Below are 18,737 nucleotides of genomic sequence, written 5' to 3'. Positions count from 1 at the left end.
ATTCCTACATAATGGATTCACATGCCTCAGTTTCATAGGAATTTGAACATCCACGCCAACCTTTTTCTAGACTCGATCGTGTGGGATCGAGGCATTTTATCTTTCTTTTCCCGTGTTCCTTCCAAACAATTATTCATGCAATTATTGTGTATTTTATTGTCTTCTTTTTTGCACTCTCAACTCTGGAGGATATGTGTTTTTTCTTCTGAGGAAAGATATGTCTGTTTTTTCTATTCCTATGTTCCACCATCATGTAATCCAGATACTCTCAATGGTGATATGCCCGAACTTTATGCGCATTACAAAATGTTGAAATGCTTTGTGTGGTTTGCGAGCGTCGAAGCCCATCTCTTATAAAAAATGGTGAGACTTAACAAAGTCTCAGTCAAGTGACATAAGATATTAAAAACATGTTTTTTTCATGAATCTTAGCGTAAGATCTCCTGAATATAGTAACAATCTCATAAAAAAATACTACTCTTTATTTTGACAAACGGATGTAAGAAAGACTAAATAGACGCTGTATGTGCTCCCTTTGCGGTGGATTCCATGCAAAATTTGGTCCACGGGAGCCAGACTCAGGGTCAGGGGCAGTGATTGACTGATGCAGGCTTTCTCTCATGCATGTCTCGCAGCACAGCACAGCGCAGCAACGGCAGCGCACAGGTGAGGCCAATGGCTGTGAGCCTGTGGTACCACTGTGGTAATTAACCAGGCACCATGTGAAAAACAGATTGCAATGTTGGTTTGCCACCGAATTAAAAGCTACTCCTACTACATCTTTCCTGGCACTATCACCGTCTTTCTCTCTCTACAAGAAAGTGTTGACTCGACACACACGAGGCACACCTGAAGTCAATGGACACAAAAATCTGAAGAAGAGGAAGAAGAAAGAATCGGAGGGGCGCTGTAAAGTGTAAATAACATCTCTCATGCATGGTAAACAGTAAAGTGAATCAGCTTTTGCATCGGCCATGGCAGCCACACCGCAACCGTCTCCTGTAAAACTTTCCGCACAGGCACAGTTGCAAAGCAGGCAGGCAGGCAGGTCCCGCTCAGAGGCTTCCCCCCTCCCCCATCCTTCCCCCCTCTCTCTCCCTCTCGCTCCGAGCGAGAGGTCTGTGTCACTGTCGCCGCCGCTCGCTCTGTGTCACTGGCCCTCCCTCCCTCCCTCCGGAGCTCTCTCCTCTTGCTCCGACCCAACAACAGGTAGGGGTTAACTTGTGTTTCTATCTGAATCCTCATTTCCCTCTTCTTACTTGTGCACGTGCCTGCCTGCTTCTTGGCTCCGCCAATGCCCGATGTTGCTTCTTGTTCTTGAGAGCCTCAAACAAATGCAAAGTTTTTCTGGCACAATACCTGAGAGGCGCTGTTTGCATAAAGTATTTTCTCTCCCCTGTTTTTGCATTGCTACTCTATTTGTTGGTTTCTCTTTGCCCAAGGCTCATGTCCTCCCCCCACCCCTGAATTTCCTGATGTCTTGCTGTTCTTTCCCGAGTTCCAATGACAATATCTTTTTCAGAAAAAGGAAAAATATTTGACTTCTTCCCGTATTTTTCACATGACGATTTTTTTCGTCCTTCTTAACTAATAGCCTACTCGGCTAACCCTAGCATTCCGTGTTTGCAGGTGAGAACAGTTTGCGCTAGTAGGGTTTCGCCGTTCCGTTTCTAAGGGAAACAAGTTGGAGCTCAAGACGCCGCAATGCCCAAGATGTTCGGTTTCTCTCGTCGCCGGATGAAGCTGGGGAGGTCAAATTTTGGTTCCCTTCTATCAGGATCCGCTCATAAATCTAAGCTCCCCTCTTCTTTACTGCCAGTTTTTTTTCTTTCTCTCTTAACTAGTACTCCTACTGGTTTCTTTATATATTTTTTATTTAGGTAATAATGGGCTGGTTTATTTACTGATTGAAAGGTGAATAAAACTGTTGCTTATTGATAATTTGGTGCGGCATACAAGAGTATATAAGAGGGTACGAACCGACTTGGGGTAGGGGTACAAAACTGACTTGGACTAGAAGTCGTATACCATAATGACTACTCTAACATCCCCCCGCAGTATCAATGGCAGGCTCGACGACGTTGAGACTGAAACAGATATCTTGAAACGGCTTAGTAGGCAGTGCCTTGGTGAAAATGTCAGCAAACTGAGCCGTAGAGGGAACATGAAGCACCCGAACCTGACCAAGAGCAACCTTTTCACGAACAAAATGAATATCAATCTCAATATGCTTTGTGCGTCGGTGTTGAACTGGATTGCTGGTCATGTAGACTGCTGATATGTTGTCACAGTAGACAATAGTGGCCTGCTCAATAGGCCTGTGTAGCTCGGAGAGTAACTGCCGAATCCAGATTGTATCTGCAACGGCATGTGCCACAGCGCGATACTCAGCCTCGGCCGACGAACGTGAGACTGTAACCTGTCTTTTCGAAGACCAAGAAATCAAATTGTTACCAAGAAAAACACAAAAACCGGAAGTGGACCTTCGAGTGTCAGGACAACCAGCCCAGTCTGCATCAGAGTATGCGGTAAGCGAGTTTGGAGAAGAATTATTGAGGTGGAGACCATGATTGAGAGTTCCTTTTAAATACCGAAGAATGCGTTTAACATGATTATAGTGAGGAACCCGGGGATCATGCATATAGAGACATGCTTGTTGAACAGCAAAAGAGATTTCAGGACGAGTAATGGTGAGATATTGGAGAGCACCTGTTAGGCTACGATAGAGAGTAGGATCGGAAAAGGGTTCACCGGTAGCCGAAAGTTTAAAACTAGTATCGACAGAAGTGCGAGATGATTGGCAGTCAAGCATACCAGCACGATTAAGAAGATCAAGAATATACTGGCGTTGGGAAAGAAAAAGGCTGGAGGAATCTCGAACAACAGCAATGCCTAAGAAATGATGGAGTCCTAGGTCAGTCATAGAAAATTCAGATCTAAGAAGAGAGACAATATGATCTAAGAACTTTTGAGAGGAGGCGGTAAGAATGATATCATCTACATAGAGAAGTAAATAGGCAGTGTCAGAAGTTTGATGATACACAAAAAGAGAGGTGCCGGAGAGAGATGGAGTGAAGCCTATTGTTTGAATGAAGGAGGAGAAGCGTTGAAACCAAGCTCGTGGGGCCTGTTTAAGACCGTAGAGAGATTTCTGAAGAAGACATACATGAGTTGGAAAGGATGGATTTTCAAAACCCAGAGGTTGCTGGCAGTAGACAGTTTCTTGAAGGGAACCATGGAGGAAAGCATTTTTAACATCAAGTTGGTGAATGGGCCATGAAGAGGAGACAACAACACTAAGAACGGTGCGAATGGTGCTAGGTTTAACAACAGGAGAGAAGGTTTCTTCGTAATCAATTCCTTGTTGCTGAGAAAAGCCACGACAAACCCACCTGGCTTTATATCGTGAGAGGCTCCCATCGGAGTGGAACTTTTGGCGAAAAATCCATTTGCCAGAAACAATATTTGTATTGGGAGGACGAGGAACAAGTTGCCAGGTGTTGTTTTGAAGTAAAGCATTATATTCTTCTTGCATGGCAGCGGCCCAATTGGGATCAAGTAGAGCAGTTTTGTAATTCTTTGGAAGAGAAGTGAGAGATACGGAGGTATGAAGGTTTAGGCGGTCTTGGGGTTGATGAAATCCTGATTTGGCCCTAGTACGCATGCGATGATAATTAATCGGGGCTGCTGTAGGAATAGCACGAGGGGGTAAGGTGGGTATTGGTGAGTCCGGCGCAGCGGAAGAGTCGGACGAAGGAGTAGGGCTGGGTGGTGGAGTGGGAGCAGGGCTGGGTGGTGGAGTGGGAGTAGGGGCCGGGGGTGTTGGGGAGGGAGCAGGGGTCGGGGGTGTTGGGGACGTCTCGGGTGGGGTGAGTGTATGGTTGGGATTGGCTATGATGGGTGTTAATGGTGGTGGTGATAAGTTGTGTTCGGCAGGTAGGGGAGTATATAGTTGGAAAGGACGGGGAGAGGGGGTGTTCGCGGAGCTAGGGGTGTTGGATGGTGTAGTAGTGCGTTGTGAGAAAGGAAAAATGTGCTCAGTAAACGTGACATGACGAGAGACATGAACGTGTCCGGTGTGAAGGTCGAGACAGCGATAGCCTTTGTGCTCGTCAGAGAAGCCGAGAAAAGCACATGGGATAGAGCGTGGTGACAATTTATTTGCAGAAGTGGCGTAGGCATTGAGAAAACAGAGACAGCCGAAAACACGAACCGCGGAGTAGTCGGGGTGAGAAAGAAAGAGGGAATAATAGGGAGTAGTGTTGGGTTTAGTTTTAGAAGGTCGAATATTTAGAAGGAAGGTGGCCATGTGTAGGGCTTCAGCCCAAAACTTGGGAGGCATAGATGATTGAATGAGGAGAGTGCGAACTATATCATTGAGGGTGCGAAGAGAGCGTTCTGCTTTACCATTTTGAGGGGAGGTGTAGGGACATGAGAACCTAAGCAGGATGCCATATTGTAAGAAGAAAGTACGATTTTTAATGTTATCAAACTCGCGACCATTGTCACATTGGATAAAGCGAATTGGGAGGAAGAAGTGAACAGACACATAGCGTTGAAAATTAAGGAAAAGAGAATGGACCTCGGATTTGTTGCGTAGAGGAAACGTCCAGACAAAGTGGGTGAAATCATCTAGGATAACAAGGTAGTATTTAAAACCCGAAACACTTGCAATGGGAGAGGTCCATAAATCACAATGTATTAATTCAAAGGGATAAGTGCTACAAGAACTAGAGGAACTAAAGGGAAGACGCACATGTTTGCCTAATTGACAAGACTCGCAAAACCCAGAATTATGAGAGTCCCTATTACATGGTATGGTAAATTCACTAAGCATAGAAGCTAAGATGGCGGGGTTGGGATGGCCCAAGCGACGATGCCAGAGATCGACGGAGGCCGGCATGGATGTTGGAGGGGTGGCGGCAGGAACTCCATTAAGAGAATAAAGATCACCGGAGCTATTGAAGCGAGCGATCTCGGCCTTGGTCAGGTAATCCTTCACAGATAAACCAAAAGGGTCAAATTTAGCCGAAACTAGATTGTCGCAAGTAAATTGGCGAACAGAGATAAGATTTTTAATGAGGGCGGGTGCAACTAGAACATCGCGAAGTAAAAGAGGTTTGGTGGAAGAGGGAAGTTGAGCCTGGCCAACACAATATATAGGAATAGATGATCCATCTCCAAGGATAATGGAAGGGAAAGGAGATTCAGTGCAAGAAGATAACCAATTACTAGATGCAGACATATGACTAGAGGCCCCTGAATCAAAGATCCAATCCGTACCTGGGTTTCCTTGTGCAACAAAGTTATTCATGGCCTGGAGAAAGGCAGCTTGATCCCAGCTCGGCGTCGCAGGTGAGGGTGGCGTCAGAAGCAGTGCCGGCGGATACGATGGTGAAGGCAGTAGGGCCGGCTGGGGAGTGTAGTAGGCATTGGTCGGCTGTGGTGGGGGTGGCGTCGGGAGCAGGGCCGGCTGAGGTGTGTAGTAGGCGCCGCCGTCGGTGGTGTAATGACCATAAGGAGCATACGTCGGGGCGGCGTGATAGGCATTGGCCGGCTGTCAGGGGTTGAGAACCCTGGGAGCACCAGTAGGCGGCCGAAGGCCGGGTTGCCAGGCACCTGAGTATGCCGGCGGAGCACCGAGGGTGGACGGAGCGGACCAGGGCATGGGCCATGCTTGAACAAGCCCCGTCCAAGGATCATGAGGAGGCCGCCATGCAACCGCAGATGGAGCACTGGTGGGTGGTGCAGAACTCGGTGCTGGTGATGTCGTAGGCGGAACCGAACGAGTCGACGGCGGCCTGTAGATAGGGTTTTTGCCGCGGTAGTTCGGACTAGGACGCCAGCCTGGGGGCGGTTGAACAGATGACGATGCGGACGGCCCAGCGGCAGGAGCCAGCATGGAAGGCGGCGCTGGTGTAGACGACAGAGGAGGACGAGCCGCAGCATGAAAGACCTTGGGGCGAGAGTCCTTGCGAGCTTGTGTTTCCGCCGCGAGTTGTAGCAAGGAACGAACTTCAGTGAAGGTAGGAGGGGGCCGTATCATCGGTATGAACGAGGCTTGCTTGTCAAAGTCTTCGCTGAGGCCGACGACGACGATATTGATTAGCTGTGAGTCGCTAACTGTATCGCCGAGTTCGCGGAGCTCATCACCAATGGTCTTAACGCGCTGGCAGAACAGGTTCACCGGGGCGTCTCCTTGCACCATATTGCGAAGCTCGGTGTGGAGAGCGTTTTTCCGAGCATCGGTGTTGCTTTGGAAGAGCTGACGGAGGGAGTGCCAGATGTTGACAGCGGTGGCGTCGTCGTGATCGAGCATGTTGAAGATCTCGGTGGTGATGCGGGTGTAGAACCACTGGACGATCGCGAGATCGTCTTTCAACCATTGCGGATCGTCGGGGCGGGGAAGACAGTTGGCGGCGACATGCGAGCGCATGTTGCAGCGGCCGAGGTGGAGATCGAAGAGATGTCTCCAATGGTAGTAGTTGTGGGCGGCGAGATCAAGAACTATGGGGATGTAGGGGCTGACGTCGGAGATTGTGTCAGCAAGAGATATTGGTGCGGCGAGGATGGGTGCAGGGTAGTTTTGTGGAGCTATGGTGAGGGCCGAGAGAGAAGCGGCCGCGGCGTTGGCAGCCTTGGCGATGAGTGCGGCCCGGCGCTCGAAGTAGCCGGGCGGCGGCGGCGGCGGTGGCGTTGGCGGAGCCATACCCTAAACCCTGGGACCGGTATCTGATACCATGAAAGGTGAATAAAACTGTTGCTTATTGATGATTTGGTGCGGCATACAAGAGTATATAAGAGGGTACGAACCGACTTAGGGTAGGGGTACAAAACTGACTTGGACTAGAAGTCGTATACCATAATGACTACTCTAACACTGATATCTATTTGTCATAGATATCCTTTTAGGAGAGATCTTAGTTAGATTTGCTGATTCTATGGTTAGTCGCCTGAGCATTTAGACGATTTTCAGGAAGGAGAACTAATATATCCTTTTTGTGTGATTTTTTTTCCCTGAAAAGGGGAGTACCCTGGCCTCTGCATCATATGATGCACAAAGGACATAGCCTTTTCATAAATGTGAATCAAGTTCAAGTCACCGAGTACTCGACATACATTTTCCTGTGATCTTTGGTCAAGTGATTTTAGTTTCTGTGAGCTGTAGACATCTGGGTTCGTTCTTGTAACCTAGCCTTGCTTGACCATCTTAGCCTTCCTCTTCATATATAAGATTCCTGTTTCTCAGGAGAGAAGATTGAAATGTGATGAAACCGAACCATTTACTCCCCATCTCCATTTTCCTAATTTGATGCTTCTTTGCACTCTTAGCTCTCACCTTTTCCATGGTCTTGTGATTTCTACAGGTTGAAGGGTCATCTGCATGATCCTTTCCATGCCCCCCGGAGTCCTGCCCATCCCACCAAGCGGTCCAGTCACCTCACTGTGAGTGTGAGCTATTCTTGTTCACTTACTTCACTTGTTGTTTCTGACTCACCTGTATTTCGATTGTGTTTAAATGGTTATTTGTTCAGGGAGAAGAACCAGTGGCTACGTCAGTGAGTGGCCGTCCTGACGACCTTGCTTGGCGTTGCTCCTCTGATACTTTTGACCTCAATGGCCGTGCATTTGAAAACTCAGAGAACTGGGCAGTATTGTCAACGGACGGGGATAAACCGAGTCCTCGTTTTGATGTAATTAACCATCTTATTGATGTTTTGAAGTGTATAGGAAGTTGTGATGTTTTCATCATTATCGGTTTCTATACTGAAGCCTTTATAACACATTCATCTTGTTACCATTTCAAACAGCATGCAGCAGCCATGGTAGGGAGCAAAATGATTGTCTTCGGTGGAGATTCCGGTAATCATTTGCTGGATGATACAAAGGTATTGATGTTGTTTTTCTAGACGAGCCTATCTGTCATGGCCTTATGTCAGTTTTGAGCTAACTTCGTGATATCATCTTTATATACACTTCAGATATTAAGCTTAGACAAGCTTACATGGGATTCTGTGGCTTCTAAAGTTCGTGTATCACCAGCTGGACGTCGTGCGCAGTTTCGACCATGCAAAGGACATTGCCTGGTATACTTCTTGGAGCTCATTGTTCTTTTACTACTCTGGTCTTTTTCTTCAATTTCTCATATGATATCCTTAGACTAGTAGTGCATTTCAGGGTTGTCATTTGGTGCATGCTTGGGTTATAGTCCCTTATCTTTAATAAATCTACTGGAAGTTATACTCTGGTAGTCTCTCCTTGGTGAATAATAAACCAAGGAATGATTTGTAAAAAAATGTAGGTAAAGAATGGTGATTTTTGAGAAAATAAAGAATGATGATTGTTGAAGTTCAAGAATCAACTTTCGAGTAGGGGTATCCTTAGCGATGTGGTTAAATATTAGTAGGCGGGGGTGGGTACCGCGGACTTGACAAAGTGACACAACGATGTTTTTTAAATAGGTTCAGTCGCCTCGTGGGAGGGCGACCTACGTCCTATGGAAGGGTCGTCGAGAGTGGTGCCTACGCATGGAACACTTAGTGTGGCCCGACTAGTCCGGGACTTTGAAGGTCCCTTGGACTCCGAATCTCGACCTTCCTAACTCTTCTGAGAGAGCTACTAGGGGAGAGTGACCCTCCTTTTGAGTTTATTCATGTGGGAGTAAGTGATTTACATGCCCATGGGGGGCCTTATATAGCCTAGGGGTCATTGACAAAGGGTACCCTTGAAGTGAGGAGTTAGGAGCGTAGAACTACGGAATTTTCCGTTCTTTGGCCCATGTACCTCTAGTTGGGCTAGGAGGTGGGTTGTGGCTGATTAAGGGAGAAGCTCTACACTATTCTTGGGCTTCCTTGCTTGGGCTTCTTCCTTTGACTTGTTGACCACGAAGCCTTGCTTGGACTTATTCTTTGTTCCTTTGCCTTCAACTTTGACTCATTCTTTTATGTGGTCAGCTGGGGTTGCTGCCAGCCCACCCGAGTTCGAGTCCCGGCTCGGACGCACGGTGCTCGCAGAGTTTCTCCTATTAAAAAAACCAGCGAGGGTTAGCCCTTGGGTTGGTCTTGTTTTTTTTTAACTTTGACTCATTCTTTTATGTGGTCTTCTTCCTTTGACTTTGTTGACCATGAAGCTTGGCTTGGACTTTCGTTGACTAGGGTGTCTTGCTTGAACCCATGGGGGATAGTTTGGACTATTGTTGACTGCTTTGACTGGTGTTGACTGTCCTTGACTTTTGTTGACTACCTATGTGGTGGGCCATGTAGGATAGGGGTGGGACCTCAAGTAGAGCCGAAGTCATTACTACAACAATGATTAGCACTTCTCGTTTCTCATTTTGTCTTCAATTGCAACTCTGCAGCCCTTAATACCACATTGCATGCATATAATGCCTGCTTGCCCAATTGGTAGCATTTAGGGGTTAACACTACACCTCTAGGTGAAATGAGTACAAAAGCCCAAAGTGAGGTGCTACACATGCATGCCCAGAGTTCCAGAGGTGGGCTGCGCTTTGAGTGAATTTTGTTACATTCGTCATGGTTTTCTTTTGAATCTTAGGTTCCATGGGGCAAGACTGTCATTCTTGTCGGAGGGAAAAGCGAGCCATCTTCTGACCGGATATCAGGTTTGACTGTCCTACTTAATTCTGAAAATCCCATGTATTTCTTTTAGTTATCTGATTTAATGTTAAACTTTCAGCAGAAATAATTTGGACCTTATCATTTATTTTACTGCAGTATGGACATTCAATACGGAAACCGAGATCTGGTCGCATATGGAAGCGAAGGGCGACATTCCGGTACATATTCGAACATTGATTTATATAATGCTCAAATGTTCATTGCAAAATGAGAGAAGTTTTTTCCTCAATTGATAATTTCAGGTGGCTCGAAGTGGTCATACAGTGACTAGAGCAGGCCCTGTTTTAATTCTTTTTGGGGGCGAGGATACCAAAGGGAAGAAACTACATGACCTTCATATGTTTGATCTGAAGTCCTTAACATGGCTTCCTTTGAACTATAAGTGAGTCATTCTTTTCTAAAACTAAGAAGTGTTATGTCAATAAACAAATGAAACAAAAAAGAAGCCAAGTAAGAATGTTTTTTCAATTACACTTGGTTTGTCCATAGTTATTTGCAGAACCAATACATACAATTTAATTAACACTCAATGCATAGAACCTTCTTGATGCTTCTCTTGATTTGATGTGCTATTTTCTGCTACTAAGCCAAGTTCATGTTTTAGAGGTGCTGGACCTTCTCCAAGATCCAATCATGTTGCTGCACTTTACGATGATAGAATTCTTTTGATTTTTGGAGGCCAATCAAAATCCAAGACCTTGAATGATGTCCACGCTCTAGATTTTGAAACAGTATGTTCGATCAGGTTTCTGCAAAAAAAAAAAAAATCTTGTTGATCTCCTACTGAAAGAATCATTCTTCTTGTTAGATGGTATGGTCAAGAATGAGAACACATGGTCATCATCCATCACCTCGGGCAGGTTGCTGTGGAGCTCTCTGTGGGACGAAATGGTATATAGCAGGGGGTGGAAGCAAGAAAAGGCGTAAGTTTGTAATGTGATGCTCTCATTCATACAATTGTATATAATATGCCATATGAGTGGTTCAGTTTCATTTCTAACCCTTAACCAGAAGTGTGTTCATTTCTTAAAAGAGTTGCTTCATTTGAACCATGGCTTCTGGTCATTTTCTAACAAGTCTTCTCGGTCTCTATCAGGTCATCCGGAAACTTGGGTCTTTGATGTCCTAGAATCCAAGTGGTCTGTTTGTGTAGTACCTCCTAGTTCCTCCATCACTACCAAGAAAGTAAGTGCAAGTCATCCTTGATGGATTCCAAGTGATCTTGGAAGGCATGTATTGTATCATATTCAACCTTCCTAAAATGTACAGAATGCAAAGTTTAGGATTGTATAAAGTTGTACTCTCCTATGTAATCCTATTGTACCATATTTTTTTCGAAATGGAGGCAATTTTTTTTGCCTCATCCATTAATTAAGGAGTTAGACAAGGTTTTAACTAGAAGACTAGAGTCGAATACGCCCCCCTTACTAGAAAAATAAAGATCATCGTAGTTGTTTCCTATGTAATCCATGCTGAAGTAGAGCAGAAACAACACTCTCCGAAAGCAAATCCTATTCAAATCCCTGTTATTCCAGTGCTGCCATTTTTCTAGTTGCTGAACAATTGAAGATACAACTCGTGCAGGGTTTCAGCATGGTTCCTTTGTACTACAGGGATAAGATTGTTCTTGTTTCATTTGGAGGAAACAAAAAGGAGCCATCTGATAAGGTGAAAAACTAACCTTTTTAAGTAAAAGAATAGCCAGTTTTAGCATCAGGAGTTTTGGACTTCATTTTCTTGTTCTTTCGTTGCAAGGGGATTTTCTGATATTTGCTTCAAAATGTAGTTCTGTTTTTTTATTTCATATTTTGCTTAGAAAACACTTGAACTGTTTCTTGATCAAGCTACTATTGCTGAATTCAGATTATTTTGTGTTTTCGAAGGTCGAAGTACTAGTGGTGCTGCAAAATGAACATTGTTTCAGTTGGCGGTCTGCCCCTGATGCAGAACCCTTAATGTATGAGGACTCTTCTCCTAGCTCAAAGGAACTCGCCGATCACCTCAACAACTGTGATCCTTTGTACTCTAACTCTGTAGCAAGGCATAGTCTCGCGACAACAGTGGAAAGCTCATCTGGGAGGAAATCGCTCCCTGATTCACTCCTACATAACTCGAAGGTGGGCGGCTCATCACTCCGCAGGCAGTTCCGTCAGGAGGAGGAATGCAGCCTGGCCCAAAAACTGCAGAAGCCTATCGACGATGACAAGTACAAGGATGTTGACGATTGTTCTGAGCTACCATCCTTCGCAAACCAAAAGCAGCGGAGTGACACATATCATTCTCCAGATGCGGATGCTAAAACGAAGAGGGTGGGCAGAAGTTCGTCTGACATTAACCATCAGCATGATACAAAAATCGCAAACCTGGTCAGGAGAAACATGGCGTTGGAAGAGCAACTTTCCGCTGCAATGGCGAGCAAAGATGAAGCAGAAAAGAACTTATCTCTGGTCATTGACACGAAGGAAGAGCTAGAGAGGAGGCTAGCTGAGAGAGACAGGGAAGTTGTGGCGCTGAAGGAGAAAGTGGGAGGATTAGAACAGGCACACGAAGATTCGAACAACGCCTCAAACACTGTCCATGCTGATAACGTGCGGCTCGAGCGTGAAGTGGCGTTCTTGAAGGCAGTCATGGATGAAACTCAGAAGGCAAAAAATAATAATATCCCTGTGATCTCTAATTGTACCAGTGTTTATGCAGTTGTACTGACTATTTTACCCCCTAAACAGGAGTTGCACTCGACCCGCGGAGTTCTAGCAGGAGAGCGCGCGAGGGCATTCCAGCTCCAGGTATAATGGCAGCGTTGAACAATCAGGTTCTTTCCTGATTGGTAGATACAGAGGGACTGCCAATAGCAGTTTCCATTTTTTCATGATTTGCCATGCTGATATCCAGTTTTACTTACATTTGCATCTGTGATATTTGCTTTGCCAGGTTGAAGTGTTTCATCTGAAGCAAAGGCTGCAATCAATGGATGGACGGTCACCTACACAAAGAAAACCTCAGAATCTCTAGGTTCCAGAGGTCAAATCTCAAATGTGGATGACGATGCGAATACCTTGCATCCTGATGTAAACTAACTGTTACCATGCCTATTTTTCCGTCAAAACATCAGGGGCGTGTTTGGTTGGTTACCATGCTTCGCCACACCTGGGTTGTGTGAATTCGCATCTTTTGTGGCGACCAAACTGGGCAAAGTGCGGTAATGAACCAAACATGCCTCAGGTATGCATATGTTCTGATCCATCGTAGGGAGGATTGTGTGCTAGATACTAAGGTTGTGAGATGTGGATTGATTTGCAACTGTCTGATCTAGTAATGTGCATATCCTTGTTTTTGAAACTTCTCTTGAGAGAGCGTGAAACTCTCTCTTTTCATTTTGTACTCCCTCCGTCCGGAAATACTTGTGATAAAAATGGATAAAAGGAGATGTATCTAGACGTATTTTAGTTCTAGATACATCCCTTTTATCCATTTTGATGACAAGTATTTTCGGACGGAGGGAGTAGTAATTTGCCCGTGTGTTCGACGGTAAAAATAACATGTTTATGACCCATGTAGTGCAAATTTGTGGCGACCTGGTCCCGGATAAGGAACATGAATCTCTCTATTTTCTGTTCTAGTCCCTGGATCAATAGCTGGCGTGCACAATTCATGATCAAATACCAAGATACATCACGTCATAATATTGCATTGCAGTCATAGTATTACATCGTAGATTCAGTCTCTTTAGAATAGATATCAGCTCGAATGCACCGATACGGATACGGGTATCAGTATCGGGCCAATACGGATGCGTAAATTCGTCATTTTGAAAAAGTGCCAATAAGGATACGTTTTACTAATTATTTATTTTTCAAAAAAAGGGATTCGGAATGTGAACTGTGACCTTATTACATGCATGGATTCCATGGTTCCCTGTCTTCTTTAGCAAAAGAGCAGAAACTTTAGAGTAGCTACTCAAAGCTTCATGACCACAGTAGTTGCATTTCTATTTAGTGTTGCCCCCTCCAGGTGATTTCTCTATGATTTGAACATGGCTCCACAATGGTGCCCTTAGATTTGTAGGTACAGTAGGAGGTTCAGCAGGAGGAGCCATCTGTAGGATATGAGAAAAATGAGATCTTCACAGATCAGAGGAGAAAGAAGAGGGGATGAGCATGGCTGGGCAGGAGAAAAGGAGAAGAGAAGTGTACATACCTGCTTGCTGCGTGACAGGAGGAGTTGGTGAGGAGTAGCAGCTCGTTGCCGGCTAGCCGCCGCTGCCGCCGGCCCTAGGTGAGTAGTTGCTAGGTACGCAGCCACCAGCCGCTGCCTGGTGTGAGCTCGGGAGGGAGGAAAGAAAACTGGGAGGTTAAGGATGGGGGCATTGGGGTACTAGGGTTGCTATCTGCCTTTTAACTAGGGTGAGTGGTCTCTTAGATGGGCTAGGCCGTATCCAAAATGAACTGAAAAGTATCCTTGAAGTATCTAAATTGTTTCAAATCATTTATTCACGAATACTCCTTGGATACGTATCGGGGATGTATCGAGGAGTATCGGTATCGGATACGGTATCCGATACCGATTCGCTGGTTGCCTGAAGTATCGGTGCATTCGAGGATACCAGTCTAGCTCAAGGCTAGCTTATACAATCATGCAACGGAATTACAGTATTATCTTGTGGCATTCATTTCACAGCTAAACGTTGAGTATAGCATCATAACCCTACTTCGTGTCTCTCCTTCGATACAGACAATCCTGCAACATGATATGTTACAGCATCAAGATACCTTACAGCCATAAGAGCATCTCCAGCCGCGCCCCCAACAGGCCCCCACGGCCGTTTTTAGCACCGGCGCCGAAAATTCGGCCCAGTCGCGCCCCCAGGAGCCCGTTTTTCGTCGGTTAGGCCCGAAACTGGCGTCGGCGGACCTAGGCCGAACCCGGCGCGCCGGGGGGCGCCGGGGCGATTGATTTTGGCACGAACGAACAACGGGCCCGCCGAGTCAGCGACCCCGCCTCGTCGTCCTCAACGCCTCGGTTTCCCGCGAGGAATCAATGCCAAGGCTGCCGCCGGTCAGCCTTCCATTGATTCCTCAAGGGCGACGCCGCCCGCCACGCGTACACACGACGCCGTCCCCGACCACTATATAAAGCAGCGCCTCCCTCGCCGGTGGCCGCACCCGCCCGTAGGCCCCTCTCTCCCCATGCACAGCCGCGGCCGACCTCTCTCCTCTTCCCCTCTTCCCGTTCGCAGCCGCGACAATGGGCGGGAGGTTCCCCGGCGATGGGGCGGCGGCCAATGGCTTCGGCCGCCGCTCGCTGCATGAGTGGGAGGCCTACCTCCTGCACGAGGCGAACATCCCGGCGCCTCCCGACATGCACGAGCCGGGGCGGTGGAGGCTTAGCGCCGGGGGCGTCCCCATCCCCCCGCTGCCCGATGTCACCACGCGCCCCGACTACTTCGCCGACAAGGTCGAGCGCGTGCGGGCGTCGCTGCCGGAGGAGCAGCGGGCCCTCCCGGAGTACGCCACCGGCAACCACCGGGCGTGGGCGGTGTACTTCGAACATCGGCTGGCCTCCACCAACAATGCGCCGGTCGTGCGGGGGACGAAGAACAGCGACGACCGCCTCCTGTGGTGGGGCGTCCCCGGCCGCACGCTCCACGCCGTCCTCCTATTGGGGAACGTAGTAATTTCAAAAAAATTCCTACGCACACACAAGATCATGGTGATGCATAGCAACGAGAGGGGAGAGTGTCGTCCACGTACCCTCGTAGACCGTAAGCGGAAGCGTTATGACAACGCGGTTGATGTAGTCGTACGTCTTCACGATCGACCGATCCTAGTACCGAACGTACGTCACCTCCGCGATCCGCACCCGTTCAGCTCGGTGACGTCCCACGAACTCACGATCCAATAGAGCTTCGAGGGAGAGTTCCGTCAGCACGACAGCATGATGACGGTGTTGATGAAGCTATCGATGAAGGGCTTCGCAGCACCGCTACGATATGACCGAGGTGGATTATGGTAGAGGGGGCACCACACACGGCTAAAAGATCAGTGATCAATTTGTGTGTCTCTAGGGTGCCCCCTCCCCCGTATATAAAGGAGTGGATGAGGGGGAGGGCCAGCCCTCTATGGCGCGCCCTGGAGGAGTCCTACTCCCACCGGGAGTAGGATTCCCCCCTTCCCTAGTTGGACTAGGAGAGAAGGAAGGGGGGGAGAGGGAGGAAGGAAAGGGGGCGCCGCCTCCCTCGTAGGGACCATGCTACCTCTTGAGCATGCGTTGGTTTTCCCTTGAAAAGGAAATGGTGATGCAGCAAAGTAGCGTAAGTATTTCCCTCAGTTTTTGAGAACCAAGGTATCAATCCAGTAGGAGGCCACACGCAAATCCCTCGTACCTACACAAACAAATAAGAACCTTGCAACCAACGCGATAAAGGGGTTGTCAATCCCTTCACGACCACTTGCAAAAGTGAGATCTGATAGAGATGATAAGATAATATTTTCGGTATTTTTATGAGAAAGATTAAAAGTAAAGATTGCAAAATAAACGGCGACAGAAATAGCTAGTTGACGGGAGATTAATATGATGGAAAATAGACCCGGGGGCCATAAGTTTCACTAGTGGCTTCTCTCAAGATAGCATAAGTATTACAGTGGGTGAACAAATTACTCTCGAGTAATTGATAGAAAAGTGCATAATTATGAGAATATCTAGGCATGATCATGTATATAGGCATCACGTCCGCGACAAGTAGACCGACTCCTGCCTGCATCTACTACTATTACTCCACACATCGACTGTTATCCAGCATGCATCTAGAGTATTAAGTTCATAAGAACAGAGTAACGTATTAGGTAAGATGACATGATGTAGAGGGATAAACTCAAGAAATATGATATAAACCCCATCTTTTTATCCTCGATGGAAACAATACAATACGTGTCATTTCCCCTACTGTCACTGGGATCGAGCACCGCATGATTGAACCCAAAGCTAAGCACTTCTCTCATTGCAAGAAAGATCAATCTAGTAGGCCAAACCAAACTGATAATTCAAAGAGACTTGCAAAGATAACCAATCATACATAAAAGAATTCAGAGAAGATTCAAATATTGTTCATAAATAATCTTGATCATAAACCCACAATTCATCGGATCTCAACAAACACACCGCAAAAAGAGTTACATCGAATAGATCTCCAAGAAGATCGAGGAGAACTTTGTATTGAGATCCAAAGAGAGAGAAGAAGCCATCTAGCTAATAACTATGGACCCGAAGGTCTGTGGTAAACTACTCACACATCATCAGAGAGGCTATGGTGTTGATGTAGAAGCCCTCCGTGATCGATGCCCCCTCCGGCGGAGCGCCGGAAAAGGCCCCAAGATGGGATCTCACGGGTACAGAAGGTTGCGGCAGTGGAATTAGGTTTTCGTGGTGCTCCTCGATGGTTTCGGGGTACGTAGGTATATATAGGAGGAAGAAGTAGGTCGGTGGAGCCACGAGGGGCCCATGAGGGTGGAGGGCGCGCCCCCTACCTCGTGGCCACCTTGTTCGTTTCTTGACGTCCACTCTAAGTCCTCTGGATCACGTTTGTTCCAAAAATCACGCTCCCGAAGGTTTCATTCCGTTTGGACTCTGTTTGATATTCCTTTTCTGCGAAACACTGAAATAGGCAAAAAAAACAGCAATTTGCACTGGGCCTTGGGTTAATAGGTTAGTCCCAAAAATAATATGAAAGTGTATAAATAAGCCCATTAAACATCCAAAACAAAATATATAATAGCATGGAGCAATCAAAAATTATAGATACGTTGGAGACGTATCAAGCATCCCCAAGCTTAATTCCTGCTCGTCCTCGAGTAGGTAAATGATAAAAACAGAATTTTTGATGTGGAATGCTACCTAGCATATTTCTCAATGTAATTTTCTCTATTGTGGCATGAATGTTCAGATCCGAAAGATTCAAGATAAAAGTTTAGTATTAACATAAAAATAATAATACTTCAAGCATGCTAACCAAGAAATTATGTCTTCTCAAAATAACATAGCCAAAGAAAGCTTATCCCTACAAAATCATATAGTTTGGCTATGCTTCACTTTCGTCACACAAAATGCTCTCATCATGCACAACCCCGATGACAAGCCAAGCAATTGTTTCATACTTAGCCTTTTCAAACTCTTTCAACTTTTACGCAATATATGAGCGCGAGCCATGGACATAGCACTATGGGTGAAATAAAATATAATGATTGAGGTTGTGTGAGAAGAAAAAAAGGGAGAAAGTCTCACATTGACGCGGCTAATCAACGGGCTATGGAGATGCCCATAAATTGATGCCAATGCAAGGAGTAGGGATTGCCATGCAACGGATGCACTAGAGCTATAAATATATGAAAGCTCAACAAAATAAACTAAGTGGGTGTGCATCCAACTTGCTTGCTCACGAAGACCTAGGGCATTTGAGGAAGCCCATTGTTGGAATATACAAGCCAAGTTCTATAATGTAAAATTCCCACTAGTATATGAAAGCGAAAAAATAGGAGACTCTCTATCATGAAGATCATGGTGCTATTTTGAAGCACAAGTGCGGTAAAAGGATAGCATTGTCCCTTCTCTCTTTTTCTCTCATTTTTTTTATTTTTTTATTTGGGCCTTCTTCTTTTTTTTCGTCCGGAGTCTCATCCCGACTTGTGGGGGAATCATAGTCTCCATCATCCTTTCCTCACTTGGGACAATGCTCTAATAATAATGGTCATCACACTTTTATTTACTTACAACTCAAAGATTACAACTCAATACTTAGAACAAAATATGCCTTTATGTGAATGCCTCCGGCGGTGTACCGGGATATGCAATGAATCAAGAGTGACATGTATGAAAGAATTATAACGGTGGCTTTGCCACAAATACGATGTCAACTACATGATCATGCAAAGCAATATGACAATGATGATGCGTGTCATAATAAACGGAACGGTGGAAAGTTGCATGGCAATATATCTCGGAATGGCTATGGAAATGCCATAATAGGTAGGTATGGTGGCTGTTTTGAGGAAGATATAAGGAGGTTTATGTGTGATAGAGCGTATCATATCACGGGGTTTGGATGCA

General features: G+C 46.1%; 1 protein-coding gene across 3 annotated transcripts; it reads left to right on the top strand.

Moving 5' to 3' along the window:
- The first annotated feature begins 1,054 nt into the window (after window positions 1–1,054).
- LOC123096888 (acyl-CoA-binding domain-containing protein 6) lies at window positions 1,055–12,977 on the top strand. 3 transcript variants are annotated; one of them, XM_044518681.1, is made up of 16 exons: window positions 1,056–1,209; window positions 1,630–1,751; window positions 7,368–7,446; window positions 7,536–7,694; window positions 7,812–7,889; window positions 7,983–8,087; window positions 9,556–9,622; window positions 9,735–9,796; window positions 9,881–10,020; window positions 10,243–10,369; window positions 10,447–10,561; window positions 10,735–10,823; window positions 11,223–11,306; window positions 11,522–12,283; window positions 12,365–12,424; window positions 12,570–12,977. In XM_044518681.1, exons 2-16 carry the CDS (start codon window positions 1,705–1,707, stop codon window positions 12,648–12,650), a joined length of 2,055 nt encoding a protein of 684 aa, XP_044374616.1. In that variant the 5' UTR covers window positions 1,056–1,209; window positions 1,630–1,704; the 3' UTR covers window positions 12,651–12,977. The 3 variants fall into 3 exon arrangements, with proteins under 3 accessions (XP_044374614.1, XP_044374616.1, XP_044374615.1); XM_044518679.1 differs by having other exon boundaries at window positions 1,055–1,209; window positions 7,536–7,889; window positions 11,522–12,424; XM_044518680.1 differs by lacking the exon at window positions 1,056–1,209 and adding an exon at window positions 1,239–1,382 and having other exon boundaries at window positions 7,536–7,889; window positions 11,522–12,424.
- Window positions 12,978–18,737: the final 5,760 nt, after the last annotated feature.

This window comes from Triticum aestivum, chromosome 4D, assembly GCF_018294505.1.
Source record: "Triticum aestivum cultivar Chinese Spring chromosome 4D, IWGSC CS RefSeq v2.1, whole genome shotgun sequence".
In the NCBI taxonomy this organism is placed as follows: domain Eukaryota; kingdom Viridiplantae; phylum Streptophyta; class Magnoliopsida; order Poales; family Poaceae; genus Triticum; species Triticum aestivum.
Note: the sequence above shows the minus strand (reverse complement) of the source record. Positions and strands in the feature narration are given on the sequence as shown.

What these genes read in the sequence shown, in the direction of transcription:
- LOC123096888 (XM_044518679.1), top strand. Translation starts at nt 1,705, where the DNA reads ATGCCCAAGATGTTCGGTTTCTCTCGTCGCCGGATGAAGCTGGGGAG. An exon ending in CATGCAAAGGACATTGCCTG is followed by an intron (nt 8,088 to 9,555) that starts GTATACTTCTTG and finishes TTTGAATCTTAG; the next exon opens with GTTCCATGGGGCAAGACTGT. An exon ending in CCTCCATCACTACCAAGAAA is followed by an intron (nt 10,824 to 11,222) that starts GTAAGTGCAAGT and finishes CAACTCGTGCAG; the next exon opens with GGTTTCAGCATGGTTCCTTT.